The sequence below is a fragment of the Diplodia seriata genome, assembly GCF_021436955.1.
Source record: "Diplodia seriata strain FDS-637 chromosome Unknown scaffold_8, whole genome shotgun sequence".
In the NCBI taxonomy this organism is placed as follows: Eukaryota; Fungi; Ascomycota; class Dothideomycetes; order Botryosphaeriales; family Botryosphaeriaceae; genus Diplodia; species Diplodia seriata.
This window is the reverse complement of record NW_027117315.1, coordinates 993,750-1,009,792: the sequence shown is the minus strand read 5'-3', so window position 1 is coordinate 1,009,792 and position 16,043 is coordinate 993,750. Positions and strand designations below refer to the sequence as shown.

General features: G+C 58.7%; 2 protein-coding genes across 2 annotated transcripts; both read left to right on the top strand.

Moving 5' to 3' along the window:
- Positions 1–6,777: 6,777 nt before the first annotated feature.
- GIN1 (Gypsy retrotransposon integrase-like protein 1) lies at positions 6,778–10,085 on the top strand (the record flags this gene model as incomplete). The annotated part of the gene is made up of 5 exons (XM_066779317.1): positions 6,778–7,051; positions 7,101–7,914; positions 7,967–8,584; positions 8,637–9,018; positions 9,066–10,085. The coding sequence occupies 5 exons, from the start codon at positions 6,778–6,780 to the stop codon at positions 10,083–10,085; spliced, it is 3,108 nt and encodes a 1,035-aa protein (XP_066630121.1).
- Positions 10,086–14,854: 4,769 nt separating this feature from the next.
- RPL16A (60S ribosomal protein uL13) lies at positions 14,855–15,686 on the top strand (the record flags this gene model as incomplete). The annotated part of the gene is made up of 4 exons (XM_066779316.1): positions 14,855–15,011; positions 15,116–15,169; positions 15,228–15,486; positions 15,548–15,686. The coding sequence occupies 4 exons, from the start codon at positions 14,855–14,857 to the stop codon at positions 15,684–15,686; spliced, it is 609 nt and encodes a 202-aa protein (XP_066630120.1).
- Between the last annotated feature and the right edge of the window lie 357 nt (positions 15,687–16,043).

Genomic DNA, 16,043 nt, shown 5'->3' with positions numbered 1-16,043 from the left:
TTGAAAGCCCCCTCACCCCCCTGGCTTAATGCCCAAAGGTGCAAATTCTTCGACAGCAGATCACACTTGAGGCTCGTTCCGCCTCTTTCCCCTCCTACCATTGTTTCGACGCTTCCTTGAACGACCCATCTCTGCCGGCTGTTGGTGTGTTAGGATACCTAGGTACACCTGCCATACCAAAGATTGGGCTACTAAGCTCTGCCCAGATGAATGAAGTCGCAGAGGAAGTAGAGCCATCTGTGGCTGCGTGCTATAAGCTTTCGACCGCCACGTCGTTTGACGGCACGGTCAAGCCTGCTTCCCGACGCAGGCCTTGTGCGCAGGACCTGACGCTCAAAGGACTGGCAATCACACCTGCTGCGGCGAACCACGTCCGCACCCATCAATTGTACCTGGCAACTGCAAAAAGAGTATAGAACTGGATGGGTGGTTACAACTTTCCCTCCATAGATGCTCGCACTTTACAGATACCTTCCCGCGAACTGACAAGAGTTTACTAGCACAAGTAGTTCGCAAGTTGAGGCTTACGACACGTCTCTCCGGTACCGTGCAACGTACACTCTACAAGGAGCCAGCCCGGCTGCAATCCTTCCCATTCTGGAGTTGTCGAGATAACAACGATAATACAAGTCCAATGTGAAGGCATATGACGAATGGATTTACTGCCGTGCAGCTTGAAAGCCGTGAGCGACGGAAGCTTTGTCGTACAGCAAATTTTTTGCTTTGGCTCTGAGTAATGGTCAACGCCCACGATTCAGCTCCATTCTATATTTTCTTTCCTTGAGATGAGGACGAACTGGCGACGCGAGGTGAGCGCTGCAGGAGAAAGACATGATACTTCCATGGAACATTTGAATGGTGACGCTAAAATGCAGTCAACCTGCTTCGCTGAGTATAGCGGCCGTCGAGAGAAGGAATATCAAAGGGAGCATATATTCCATACAGGTCCACTTCCCCAGCGCATGCTGCTCGGAACATGGAGGAATGTGGAGCCTGGCTTGTAGGAGCATTGTATAATTCTCTGTAAAGATAGGAAATACGACATAGATGAGGCTATTGCTTCGAGCTCTCAACGAAGCAAATATCGCTCTAGACATGGCCAAAGAAGCCTACGGAGAAATTCACATCTACGTCTGTATACTTACTTCAATTGCACAGATGAGAAGGGTGAAATCCTGCGTGGGAAGCAGAAGGACCGAGTCATTTGCAATTCACTGTGTGGCTAGCATCGAGAAGCTGACGAGAGGGCCCACGCGGACTCATTTCTCCAGCAGGCCAATCAAGGCGGTAGGTGCCGATGGCGATTGGGTTCCCTTTCGTTCTTGGGCACCAGTCGATCATAGAGAGAGCCATCCAAGCACAGCCTCAAAGGCGCAGCAAATACCATCATGCCCCGCTAAGCATGGGCAACGAGGATTAACGGGCATCATAAAGGCACCCTTGTTAGCACCGCCCACATCGAACACAGCCCCATCATGTCTCCTTTCTTGTACATCCAAGAATGCAGGCTCTGTACGACGGGGCGCAGTGCCTCAACGCACATGGAATGCGCCACGTCGCCTCCTGTGGCTTGCGCAAGGAGTCATCTCCAATGCGGCACGGACGAAGCGCATCCGTTCGGGAAGCGCTTGTGTGGCTGTCTGTCGTGCGCGTGTCCCTTCTCCCGCCCAGTCCCCTTCCTCAAGGGCCCCTGAACGCCGCGGCAACATGCATATTCAGATTTGCTTTGTGACGTTCTTTGCATCTGTTCTCTCAATTGTCCCGAGCATGTGGGCTGGCCGGGGAGCAGCAGCAACGGCGGCGGCAGCTAGACCAGTGGGGCCTTGCCTCGCCTCCGGCAACTGCCAAGCTGGAAGGTTCCTTCCATTGCGTGCCACATTTGGATCATCAGCCCGCGGGCCTCCTTATCGTCAAAGAATAGGACCGAGGTGGTGATGGCATCGCATTCGAAACGTGCACTGACGGGTTATCCTCTTCCCAGCTTGGCACGATGCCATCTGCGAGTCCCCATTATATGGCTCGAGCGTGCTGGGCTCGAGGGTATCTATCCGGCAGGTGGGGGTGATAGGCCGGCATGGCTGGGTGAGGTGAGCGGCGGGAATGCGGGCACGGTTCGAGGATGAGCAGGTAATGACAATGCAAAAGAACCGATGTTTACGTGTCGGGTCTCGCTTCATCACTGCGGCGCGCCTGGGAAAGGTGAGCTATGACGGCACAAAGGGCGAGATTGGCAGTGGGGAAGTTAGGTAGCGGGAGGTGCCAAAGCCGGGAGAGCTGTGTGTTCTGGAGGGCCAGAGGGAAGCTAGGAAGTAGCTGTTGGCGGTGAAGAAGGCCGCGGAGCTGCAACATAGGGCTCCTGGGGCACGAAGAGAGCGGAGGAAGGCCAATGGGACGCGCAGCTGGGAGTTGTCTCGACCCGGCACCGGTGGAAGCACCGGTGGAAGCACCGTTGCAGAGCAGGAAAGCGCGACCTGATGACTCGCCGCCCGCTCAACAAACCTCTTTTCTTAGCCCTGGCCCTGTGCGCTCCCGACCGCCTTCGTGACTGAGGCCGAGTTGGCTGAGCTTACCGGCGCCCACGCCCCTGCAGCTACGTGCCGTTACTCCCGACAAGCTGGCGCCATAAACAGCAACGATCGAACCAGCGATGATGAATGGCCGCTCCACCTGCTTCAGCCGCAAATGCTGCACTGGCTGGCCGACGCGTCTATTTTTGTTCCTGTTTGCCCCGCGTGCTGGGGGTTTGCCTGTAGGAGGCGTTTGGGGCAGCTAGGAAGCAGTGGGCGAAGGGCTGGAGGCGCCGCCCTATCCGCCCTGCCCCAAGCCGTTGCACCCTTCTCCAGCCAATGACGGCACCGCAATCCCATGGACTTTGCCAATTGGGCATGGGATTGCCAGTGCAGTGAATTGCATGCTGCGTTTCCAACACTGGCACGGTGCGTTGATCCGGCCGCAATCTAGACCGCGGCGCCACAGTGCGTGCCAATGCCAGCGGTTGGGGCAGTCGGCGGCCCTGAGGAGGCCGCGGAAGCTATAAAGAAATCCCTAACCCAAAGGCGCGTTCGGGTGCACGTGAAGAGCGCGACCATGGAACGCTCTCGGGCAAGTGCGGAAGAGGCGCCGACGGGTAGCAGAGAAACTGCCGGTGTTTCCGGACACGAACAGGCCAGCCGAGTGGGCGCGGGTAGCGTAATGGCGTGCTGCGTAGCAAGTCGCCGCCGAGCGGAAGTGCCAGCCCGAGCGGGTTGCGTGAGGCAGCTAAGGGCGAGTCGTGCGCGATGGTTCCGCGGGTGACGTATGGTTCTGCGGCCGGGAGTGCCTGGCGGCAGCGTCGCGCGGCTGGACCGCAAGGCTAAGCCTTTGGCCTCCGCAACGTCCCCCCGACCTCGCGCCGCTGCCGGCCAGCCCTACGCACCACCAAGCCGCTCAGCACTTGCCAGCGCCGTCTGCTGAACAGCGCTCCTCCCGGCCTCAGCATCGTTGCCCGGTCTCCCCCGAAAATTTTTCTCGCCGCTGCTCCAGACTCGGCCCCCCAAGGACGGCAGCTACTGCGTACAGTCGCCCTCGTGCCTCTGCGTTCCCGGCCGGGGCCACGCTCCGCAATGCGCCCCCTCCGGCGCCTCTGGAGCTATTGACGTGACCTCGCTCCAGTGCAGATATATCTGCTGCCCGATGGACCCATCATCCGCAGCCCGCCTGCATTTTTAGAAGGCGGCGGGCCCGCGCTGGGGCCGCCAGGACATCAGGGTGCGCGCTCTCTGCGCTGATTGGACATATTTCCGCCGAAGCGACCTGGTGTGCGACTCGATGGCAACAGCTTCACGGTTAGTCGGCACACTTAGACCTTCCACGTCGCGCACTTCTGTCCGCCCGCACAACCCAGATCGCAATGCTGACCTGATCCGAGAGGCTTGTTTCCGCGCCGCCCTTGCCCGTGCCTTCCCCAGAGCGCCGCCGCGCGCCACGCCCGGTTCCCAGCGGCCCGCCGTCTGGAATGCACACCCATGTCGTGGCTGCTCCGCCTGCTGCGACGAGATACTGGGCCCAGATGCACTTCGCCACACTCCGACGAGATTCCCCGCCCATGTGGCCTGCGTCCCTGGGTTTCCGCTGGGGCTGTGCTGGTCACTGGACTCCATGAGCCTCCCCAAGCGGGGCAGCTCCCGCAGGAACAGCGTGGCTTGGGCCTCTCAGGTCGCGGATGACGGTATCTCGAAACATGTGCGACGCCTCGGGGATGCCGAACCCAAGTGGTGCCGTCCGCACACGCCTGCCAAGCGAGCCTGCATCCTGAACTGTTGCCGAACGTTACTGCCCGCCTGCGCTGGGTATGGATCCTCGAGCACCGTCCATCCTGGCCAATGGCCGTGAGCAGGCCGAGAATCCTTACGCACTCGCCGCCGTAACGTATTCCCGAAACGGGCCTGTCATGAACGTCCTTGTCAAAACCACGCCAGGGAGGGAAGAATAGCCGTCATCGTCCCCAGAGACGCCAGCCCGGGTCACCAGACACGCTACGATTGGACCCAGCTGCTCGCCAACTAAAGCGAGCTCCCGCCAGACATTTCGTTCTTAGCTCCGCGTTTACGGCTCGAGCCGGAGGACAGCCCAGTCTGCTTGACCTGCAGGCGCAAACATCGCGATGATTTGGTCTTGGCAACGCCGACAGGAAATCCCTCCCTTGCTCTGCCTTCGCCACACTCGCTTTCTGGGGTCCATGTGAGATCTTGCTGTCCGGCTCCGAGGTCAGACTTCCTTCCTCATTTACTGCTGTGTGACGATTGAGCACGCGTCATCCTTTCCCAAGATCTTCGCGTGCTGCACGAACGCACGTTTGTCATCCCATTATCGTTGGGCCGACACCATTCCTGGTGCCGTGCCGAGGCTGCGATGTTGCAGAAGATAGACGCTCCTGTCATCTACAGGGGCCTGCCAATGCCAGGGGCCGACGTGTGAATGTGCCGACGGTGGAGTTTTACCGAGCCTGGACAGGTAGCAGCCACATCGCAGGGTTGCAAGTTCGCAATTACATGCGTTTCAGTCTGCTAGCCTCCATTCTCGGGGAAACCATGGCAGAGTAGAACGATGCTGGACGGGAGTCTTCGCGGCAAGCTTGACGAGGCAAGAGACATGCCACGGAGTGGTCTATGTCCGCAGAATCCATCAGTGGGGAGGCAGCACGCAAAAGCCGGCACGCTGCGACCCACGTACTCGCGTTGAAAGCGACGACTCCGGCGCCCAGGACCATGGCGTGGCCCGGCCATGGGGCAAGCTAACTGGAAGCGGCAACGGACTTCAACGTGCCTGAAGAGGCTACAGCTATTTTTGCAGGCTGGGATGACGCTGCTGTTGCAACGCTGCTGGGCGACGGCTCTGAGTCAAAAGCGGCATGGGCATGTTGGCCAAGCTGTACGGAGTACGCACGAAGCGTCCATCCACGGCTCCATCAGTCCCTGCCGATCAGCCCTAGCATGTGGCTAGGGCGGCGCTAGAGGAATGACAGGGAGGGGCGACAGATGGGCAGGGCCGGATGCAGCGTCATTACAGGCAGCGTCAGCAATTGACGAATTGCTCGAGCCATGGTTGGGTTCCGGCAAGCTTGCGGATCGGCATCCGAGGTCATGCACACGCAGATCTGGCGGGCCGGGAAGAGAGGGCTGGGAAGGGCGAGAAGCGTTATCGGGGTTCGACGGACATGGTCGCGAACGGCAATTGATAGCGCGGTAAGTTGGTGCTGGCGGAGGGCACGGGAGTTGCTTGGGTGGCCGGGCGGGCGGGCAGCTGACGTCCCACTGCGCCCCGACGCGCAGCTGTGCCGGGTGGACAATGCGCCACATCACGGGGACCGCCCGCTGTACGTTGCAAGGCGCAGCGCGCGATGGGGCCCATGGCGGTGGTGTGTGGCCCCAGGCAGCTCCACCCTGCTGTACTCGGTGCGTGTGCTGGGCGCCAAGCGTCTCCGTTGCGCGACGGGCAGCGCAGGCCGGCGCCAAGCAATTCCTGGGCCTGAGGCGCGCGTCCGCCGGCGCTGCACTGGGCTGCGGCTGGGAGCGAGGCGCGGCTGACTCGGCGCGAACACACAGATCGCTTATTTCCGCGGGCGTGCGGAATGCTTGCCGGCGGGCGCGGCGGGGATTGGCCAACGGCGGCCGGGTTCGAGGGTTCTGGAAAAAGCGGCAGCGCTGGTGGGGGGCAGCCTCCCATGCGCGGCCAAGCACTCCGCTTCTGCGCCGCCACCCTCGACGCGGCGTCGCGCGTCTGCTTGGCCCACCCCAGGCCGTCGGGGAGCGGGAGGTGCGCGCGACGGCGCACTATCCCTCGATAAGCGAGGCCAAGCTTCATCCATTACGTAGCGCTGGGCAATAGGGCGCTGCTGAAGTAATGCGCGCGGCGGCCGCGACATCGTCCTTCCCTACCCGGTGGATCTCCCAGTCACACAGCCCGCCCGGGCCTGGCCTGGCTCGGCGCAGCCCTACCCACGACCTACGGGGCGCCTCCTGCGTGTGCGAGCCCCCAACGGCGGACGCCCGCTTGGCGCCAGCGCAGGCGATTTGCACGCCCGCGCTCGGTGCTTCCTTAACACCGCCGCGCCCGCGATCACCGCCACCGAACGCCCTTGGCGGCTCCGTCTCCACAGCCTGTGATATGCCCTGGTCACATTAAAACCCATTCCCCCAGCGGATTTTCGCCCGAGCCGCGGAGTCGACTCTAACCTAGAACCGCGCGACCTCCTCTTCCACACAGCACTGCATGGCCGCCCACACGCCCTCAGAGACAATGGCTCTCGAGGACGCGCCGAGTGCGTCGGCCTCGGGTACCACGCCGTGGGCCACGCCAACCACCCAGCAGGAGCCGGACCACACGCCCCGCGATGCCTCTGAGCAGCCCGACCAGGACCAGCAGAGCCCGTCCGCCGACGACTCCCACGCGCCGCGCCAGGTGCCCATGCAGAAGCGCCGCCGCGTCACCCGCGCCTGCGACGAGTGCCGGCGCAAGAAGATCAAGTGCGATGGCAAGCAGCCGTGCACCCATTGCACCGTCTACAGCTATGGTACGTCCGCCAGACTCCCCCGCGCCGCCTGAGAGCTGACGCCCCGCAGAGTGCACCTACGACCAGCCCTCCAACCGCCGCCGCAACGCGGCCCCGCAGTACGTCGAGGCGCTGGAGAGCCGGATGAAGCGCGCCGAGGCCCTGCTGGGAGCCATCCTGCCCAACGTAGACCTCGACGACCCTGCCCTCGTGGCAAGCTTGCAGGAAGGTGTGCTGCCTCCCCTCCCCCAGGCCCAGGCCCCGGCCCAGCCCCAGGCCCGGCCCTTCGCGGCACCAGACGGCCAGATGGCCCACGCGCAAGCCGACCGCCCGATGCGCGTCGACACCATGAACCCGCAAGCCCAGTCCGGCGAGGGACAGCTCGAGTCGATGGTGCGCGCCACCGGCCAACTCGACCTCGATGAACACGGCTACTGGGACTACCACGGCCACTCGTCCGGCTTGAGCTTTGTGCGTCGGATGCGTGAGAGGTTCGACTTTATGGGCCGCGGTGAAGGCGAATCCTCCCCATTTCCCCTGACCCGCCCACTCTCCCACGTGTTCGAGTCGCCTAAGTCTGTACAGGATTCGCCTGCTACTTTCGACAATGCTGTGCTGGGTGGTGCCGAGCTGCCGTCTAGGGAGAAAGCCCGAGAACTGTGCGACACGGCACTCAACGATGCCAGCGCCCTGCTACGTGTTGTGCATCTGCCGAGCTTCTGGAAGAGCTTTGAGACGCTGTACGGCAAGTTGCCTGAAGAATATGGTGCTGCCGAGAATAGTTTCCTGCCCTTGCTGTACACTGTCCTCGCCCTAGGAACCCTGTTTTCACGGACCTCTGAGGATCTGGATGAGGTAGGCTACGAGAACGCCATTAACCAAGGGTAAGCCCCCATCCCCCATCGCACCATGCTCGAGAAGCTCACCATTCCGCAGTGTTCAATACTTCAAGGCCGCCCGAAACATACTGGACATTGCCATGTGCCGTGATCTGCATGCGCTCCAGGCTGTCATCTTCATGATTCTGTTTCTGCAATCTTCTGCCAAGCTCTCCACTTGCTACGCCTACATTGGGATTGCCCTCCGCTCTGCCCTGCGCATGGGCCTGCACCGCTCTATGAACGACCGGTTCAACCCCATCGAGAATGAGACTCGTAAGCGAATTTTCTGGGTCATTCGCAAGATGGATATCTACGTAGGAGCGCTCCTAGGATTGCCTCACACCATGAGCAACGAGGATGTTGATCAGGAGCTGCCGGCTGCGCTTGATGACGAGTACATCACGGAGACTGAATACTTGACTCAGCCTCCCAGCCACGTGTCTCTCATCACTGCTTGCAATGCGCACACGACCCTCATTGACATCCTCGCGAAAGTAGTCCGTGTCGTTTACCCAATCAAGGGCAAGACACATATCCTACAGGGACAGAAGATAATGTCCTACACCGTATCGTACGCTGACATCAGGGAACTTGAGAAAGACCTTCAGCAGTGGATGGAAAACCTACCGATGGCATTGAAGCCTGGTGGGGAGGCATCCATCCTCATCACTCGGTAAGTGCCAGGCCAAAACCAGAACGGGCGACCCAAAACTGACTCTAGACAGCGTACGTCAGCTCCTTCGCATGGCATATGCTCATACGCAGATGATGCTGTACCGCCCATTCGTTCACTACGTTTCCAAGTCTCCGACCTGTGCGTCCTTGGATAAGCGTGCTTACGCTTGTGCATCTGCCTGCATCAGCGTGTCCCGGAACATCATCCACATCACTGCCGAGATGAAGAAGAGAGGGATGCTCAATGGTTGCTATTGGTTCACAATGTATACGACGTTCTTCTCGATTATGACTCTAGTCTACTTCGCTCTCGAGAATCCGGAATCACCCACAAGCCAGGACGTGTTGAAGGAGGCATATGAAGGAAAAGATGTCTTGGAAGGTCTTGCCAAGCGGAGCATGGCCGCGGACAGGTGCACGAGCACTCTCAAAGTAGGTTTGAAGGTTTCATTGTTACGTACACCCACTGACAAACGCAGGCTGTGTTTGACCAGTTGCCGGAACGCATCCAACACGGCCGAGAGCTGGCGCTTGCTGCCGCGAGTCGCAAGCGTCGGCAAGCTCCGTCGCCCCAACCCGATGACAAGTCCATGTCCGGTCTATCCGAGCCAGACTTACATGATGTTCAGGCCATACCTCCCCGGCGTGCCAACACCTTTCCGAAGAACCTCGACGATCCTCGTGCAAGAGGGTCATTCCGCCCTAGCTTCCCTCAGCCCCCTGACCTCGACGACCCGCCGCAAAGCCAGTTTGGGGCTGGGCCCGCCCTGCCTCATAGCATGCCCACAGCTCACAGCTTTTACCCTCACGGCGTGCAGCACAACATGACTCCGTCTCCGGTGTTCCGCCAGGCGCAGCAATCTCAGCAACCTCAGATGCCTCAGTTCGGTTTCTTACCCGCACACAACACTTTCATCGACCGCATCAATGGATTCAGCCCGCCGATTCCCGACCTCAGCGCTATGATGTTCCCATCCGGCGACCCGCTTGCGTATCCAAACCAGCCCATGACGACCTTTGAGAACAACGGGTTTAGCAGCATCAACAGGGTTGGCGATCCTGCCAATGCTTTCCTTGCGTTCGGTGGATCAGGAGGCACTGGAACGCCGGTCTCCAATCGTAGCGCTAGTAGCAACAGGAACTCTGGAATTTTCGGCATGCCGCCCAATGCTGGCCCACGCGGTGACCCCCATGCTGTGGACGTCGAGCTCCACAACCCGAGCCCATTCATCTTCGCCGCCGGCACACAGTTTGGCATGAACCCCAACGCGATGCACGCGGCGCATCCCCATGCGCGCCAGATGTTCGGAGCTGGTACGGGGATGCAGGACGGCATGGCGGCCACGAGCGGTGCGGGAATGGGCGGACCGATGGCGATGGCTGGTACTGGATCCATGAACATCGACGACCTCTTTACAGGAGAAGAATGGGCCGGGATGTTCGCTGAACAAGGAAGTGGCATGGGCCAAGGCCAGGGGATGGGCTTCGGATTCCGTTAACGGCCAGAGAAGTAAAAGAGGTGGATTTGGGAGGCTTGAAGCGGTCAAGAGGAGGGCTAATGTGACTGCGGTGGCTGCTTGGCCCGAGCCGTTGCGAGGGGTGGTTCTGGTGCAGCGCGGGAGGTGGAGCGGACGTGGACGAAAGAGGCTGCTGCTGGAGGCCCATGGGACGGACGGGGGGAACGGCTCTGCGTCGCCTACAACTAATACGTGGAAATTTCGGGTGCAGGAGTCGTGTTCACTCGGTTCTGAAGCAGCATCGGTCTGGTGGCACCCGGAAAGAGGAGGGAAGGTGAGGGAAGAGAGCCCGAAGGTGGGATGGACACTTGTCCTACCTGATTTTGTCAAGACAAGCGGCGCCGGTTCGCCGCACACCTCAGAAGTCTGCGGTGGTTGTCATACGCGCATACTGTGCATGTACCAGGTGTACGCACTGCCTTATTGCATTGCTTACGCTTCGTTCATGATACCCCGCGGTTTTAAGATATAACGGCTTTTTGTGGATGGAAAAGGGCGAATGGGATGATTGTGGTGTTGCCAAGAGGGGGAGACGTAGTGGGATGGATGGGAAAAAGGAGGATGGCAGCGTCAGTTTTTTCTTTTTTGCCCGTTTTGGAGTTTTTTTTTTTCCTTTTGGTTCACGTCTTTTCGATTGTCAATTTCCCTTGAGCGCTGCATCGAGCATTGTTGCTCGCATCTTTCTGTGCTGATTCGGATCCGAATGATGATTGCATGGGCTCGGTGTCAGCATTGGGGAATCTTCGCATGCAAGTCCACTCCTTTGAAAACGCACCATGTTGAAATATGTTTAGTGTCTTATGTGGGGTTTGGAGGAGATGTTTTCTTTCCATTGTCTCATTGCTTTGTCGCGAAGTTGGAAGCGGTGTTGGTTTCTGGAGTCTGTATCATGTAGCAAGACGAGGGGTGCGAGTGTGGGCACGTCCGAAAGGTTAATGTGGTAGCTGGTTCGACGGTGTTTTCTCTGTCCCGTATTCGTCCAATGTCTTGATAGCGGCGGTGATGGACACCCGTAGGTAGACGGGGCTTGTTGATAGGTTGCTAGGCGAAAGCCGCGATGGGTGGAAATAAATCTCGGAGAGAGGACGTTGGCCGCATTGTGCATCCTTGGTGGCGCCCCAGGCCGGAGCTGTCTCCATCGGACTGCTCGTCGTCTGCATCGGTAATCGGCCTGCCGGTTCAGGCCACGCCTGCATCCCCCGGCTGCTCGGTTTCGTGCAGCCATTGGGCAAGACCTTCTTCGGCTGAGTGACGATGAGAGGGAGGCTCCTCTCCCCGCATTCGACGGAACCACGGTTATGGCGTGCGCAGGTTGTCCCCCTCGGCGGACGTCCCCGATGTGCCTTTGTGCACGGATATTGCCGTGGCCGGGGGGAGTATGCTTAGCCGTCCCGCCGATAATGCCCCCGAAGCTTTACTTTGGTTTGCCTGCTCGTACCATCTAAACTCGCATAAAATAGTCTCGCCGAGAAAAGCATGTGCGTTCCAGCTTTCGATCCCGAGCGAAAAGAACATGTATCGTAAGATGGTCCCGTCGCCCGCTGAAGTAGCGACGACCCACTCTAGCTAGGTTGATGAGGCGGTGAGGTGACAGGGGGGGTAGGGCTGGGGCGATGATGCTCTCTTTCCAGACATCCGCCAACCCTGCGGTCGCAGCATGACCTGCTTCATTTACGTATTTTCCCATGTAACCCGCGCCACAGGAGAAAAGAAACAACAGTACCCAGAACCACCCAACAAGGATCCATCGGGCGAGCGGCCAAGCCGCCGACGCGCTCGCTTTCGGCATGACGATCAAGATGCCGTGCGCTGGCTCCATCCCCGCCAAGGATGGGGCAGCGGATGCAAGGGTGTGAAGGGGGGGATCCGCCAAGGGCGCCGCTCTTGGCGAAAAAGGTAGGGAGGGGGACGAGTGTTGGCGCCGAGGGAGGGACGAGACACCGCCACTTTTGTGTCTTCCACCACTTCTCTTGGCTGGGGGGCAACGAAAGCCTATTTTGGGAATTTAGGGAAAGAGTGAGATTCAGTTCGCGCGATGATAAAACGTACGAGGTTTCGGCATGGGGGCATGGGAAGCGAGTTTCGAGCTGACACCTGCCTCCCTTGGTTGGGGAAGAGCAACTCTTTCTCTGTGCGTGTGGCCGCTAGTTCTGTTTTCCGCCGGCTTTGCCCAGCTCTTGGTCTGCGTTCCGCCGGACGGCGCCCAGGCTCTTGGGCTAACTCCGCCCGGTGAATGGGTGAGTGGGTTGGCCCAGACGGAAACCCCACCCGTGAGCTGTCAACCCTTCTCCCGGACCGTCATCTCCCTACGTCAACCCGCCTCACCGGAGACTGGGCACGCGGTCTTGGGGGCTTCCGCCCTCACTGGTCGTGAGAGGAAGGAGCGTAAAATGACTAGGCTAAATCGTGTCCACGTGGACCGCGTGGTTCGACATAGACTTTTCGGTAGCGGAATTCGGTGGGCTTGGGCTTGCTCTCATCTCCTCCCCGCCGTCGGCCGTGTAGATAGTGGCTTGGTTGTTCTTGCCTTGAGACTGGATTGGGAAGTGGTTGGGCTCATTGTTGCGTGGCCTTCGCCGTCACGGAAAAGCCCTTTGTGGCTTGTCTTTATATCTTTACGCGCTATGTTATGCGAATGCCCCGCTCTAAGGAGTGCGGACTTTGCTGCTACGATCGTGAACAGAGCGGAGTTGGAGGGACTGACGCTATGTGTGTTGGTGTCTGTGTAGAGATGTGGTCTAACGCTGATGGGGACATGGGCCTTGTTAACGACCTGGGGATTAAATGGGACGTGGCGTGTTGGACCAGCGTCAATCTCTGATCAAACCTACCATACTTTGACTTTATCCAACAGACTATGCTGGATGTACATGATGCGTGAAGATGATGGTAGACAAAGTTGTTTCGCGGCTCTTCCAAGACTGTCGGACTGGTAAACGACTTTGCACTCTAGTTAAGTCTAGCCAATGGCCTTGTATCCGACTGAAACTGTTACATTTAATAATAGTGGTCTTCGCGGCTAGACCGAAGACGCGGTCGTTGGTCTTCACCGTTGCTCAGTTGCTTAAGTTAGGGGTGCCCTCTTCGGCGAGATGAGACGGACGAGGGAAATGTGCAACTGCGAGACTCTCGAGAGTCAAGGAAGCGTGAAATTTAGAACAGTACCTAGGACGTACACTGAAGAGGATGCGGATAGAGTGCTGTTACTAGATCTCCGGATATTCTTTGGTTCCGCGTCATGATTCGAACGTTAAGATTCTCCTTTTCTCTGAGATAGCTGAAAGCCTAGTAGTAGTCCTAGTCAGTTGTCAATGGCACTGAAACACTTCGCCGCCGTGTACGAACACCTACAGCGTGACCGACGAGCGATTAATGATGCGGAAAGGAGCTTCATGTAGCGTCTGATGTCGTCCGGCACTCGTGCAATTTCACGAAGATGCCGACCAAGCCTCCGAAATACCTGGTTTCCATCTCGAATTCACGACGGAGCGCAGCCGGACATATCATCCTGACCTTCCAGCCCTTGGAATGGAGGCCTTCAAGCGGCGGCTGCGGGACGCAGCAGTGTAGCGTGTTCAGCGTCGAATGACACCAAGGAGAGGAATACGATTGTTAATTTTTAGCCTTCCGTTCCGCGGGCACGGAATGCCAGGTTTCTGTACTTGACGTGTTTGCGTTATACTGCAAGTGAGGTGTGTTCAACCGTGATCCTGTGTTGCGCAACACGATTGATTCATCCCCGCGCGGTCGTGGTCGGAAAACTAGTAAGATGAAGCATTTTGGAAACGGGCTGTTAGATCACTGCTATTCATGTCTTTAGAGCATGGTATACCTTCTTTCTGGCAGCATTGAAAACGAGCGAGCCTATTACCACTACGTAGCTTTTCGCTTGACTGTATCTAGTCCGACTGGCGATGCGATATGGAGTGAGGAGATGACGAAAGAGCCATGGATGCACTAGCCACTCGATTCGCTACTAATGCCGGCTCAGCAGTGAGAGAGTGACGTCTTGCAAATATGCCTACTGGGTGCTTGGACTGGCAACCTTCGGCGTTCGTTCGAAGTGAATAGATGCCCTGCGTGCCAGCCAACTGAGAGATGGTAGTCGAGATTGCTGCCGCAGCACCGAGAATGACGTCGAGGACCGTGCGGATGTGTAGATTAGGGTGGAATGAGACAGACGTAATAGAACTAGAGACGTGGAGACAAGACGCAGCAAACACCCAGAGCTAGAGAGACGCACGCGGAGTCGGGGATGCTTGCTGAGCACGAGGGATAGTGTGGAGACTGGAGCCATCTCCGACCACGGCTCATATGTGCATCCCAAATAAGAAGGTACGAACCAATGGATGGCACTGGCAGAGCTGCTGGGGGGTTCAAGGTTGCGAAGTGTATGTGTGGAGTGCTAGGCGGGCGGTGAGGCATTGCACCCTGGGGCCTCGCATGCCGTTGCAGCGAGCCGAGCGGACGCGAGACGCGGCACTCAGGGCCGGTCGCACACAGCAACTCCGTAGAACGGGACGGAACGCAATTGTTCGACGTGGCATCCAGATTGCGGTTTCGATCGCGGATCGCAGCTCCTTTTTTCGCGCGTGCGGCCGGCGTCGGGCGGATCAACAGGTTGTTCCGAGCCGCACTCGCTTGCACGGCCGATTGTGAACACCACTCGAAAATCCGACCTCGCGCACCGAGACGACCAACGACAGCGACATCCCACTAACACCCACCAACCCGACAGCAAATCGAGCAGGATGTCGACCTTCGAGCCCGTGATTGTCATCGACGGCAAGGGTCACCTGCTTGGCCGCCTGGCCAGCACCGTGGCCAAGCAGCTGCTCAACGGCCAGAAGATCGTGGTCGTCCGCTGCGAGGCCCTCAACATCTCCGGAGAGTTCTTCCGCGCGAAGTGTACGTCCACCATTGGCGACCGTCCGGCGCCGCGACCGAGCGCGCGATTCTGGCCGGTCCGGCAGCAATCCGACAACCGAGCACCGCTGACGGAGACACAACAGTGAAGTACCAGGCCTTCCTGCGCAAGCAGACCCGTTACAACCCCACCCGTGGTGGTTAGTACTCCATTTCTACGCGCGGTCCTCCGTTCGCCCTACTGATGCCCTCGCTCAGGTCCCTTCCACTTCCGCGCCCCGTCCAAGATGTTCTGGCGCACCGTCCGCGGCATGATTCCCCACAAGACCGCCCGTGGTGCCGCTGCCATGGAGCGCCTCAAGACCTTCGAGGGTGTTCCCCAGCCCTACGACCACATGAAGCGCGTCGTCGTTCCCCAGGCTCTCCGCGTCCTCAGGTTGAAGCCTGGCCGCAAGTACTGCACCGTCGGTCGCCTGGGTCACGAGTTCGGCTGGAAGTACCAGGATGTCGTCTCCAGGTACGTATACTCGCGAGGTCTGGATAGTTGTGGTGGCCAGGAGCTGACTGGGTTGATACAGGCTCGAGGAGAGGAGGAAGGTCAAGAGCGCTGCCTACTACGAGCGCAAGAAGGCTCTCAGGAGACAGCTCTCGGACGCTCAGAAGACCGCGAAGGTCGACGAGAAGGTCAAGACTCAGCTTGCCGAGTTCGGTTACTAGATTCGGGTTATGGTCACCGGTGGCATTGCTTGTTCAAATGCAAGGGTAGTGGGCACGGTTCGGCGCGTATGCATGGGAATGTGGAGACGGTCGTGAATCTCCTCCGTTCTCGGATTCGACTTGCCGGCACACGAAAAATTCAACGACCGAGATTGGGAGGCATGGGATGGATATGCTCGAACAATCCAAAAAGGCTTCTCAAAAATACCTATTTTGCTGCTTCCCCGCTTATGGCTTGTAGTAATTTCAAGAAATGAAAAACTGCAAAAGCCCTGTCTTCGGTCCGTCAAGCAAGCTCCGACAAGCCAAACAGCGCAATTCCAGGGACCTTGCACCTATCAACGTCACTTTTAGGTT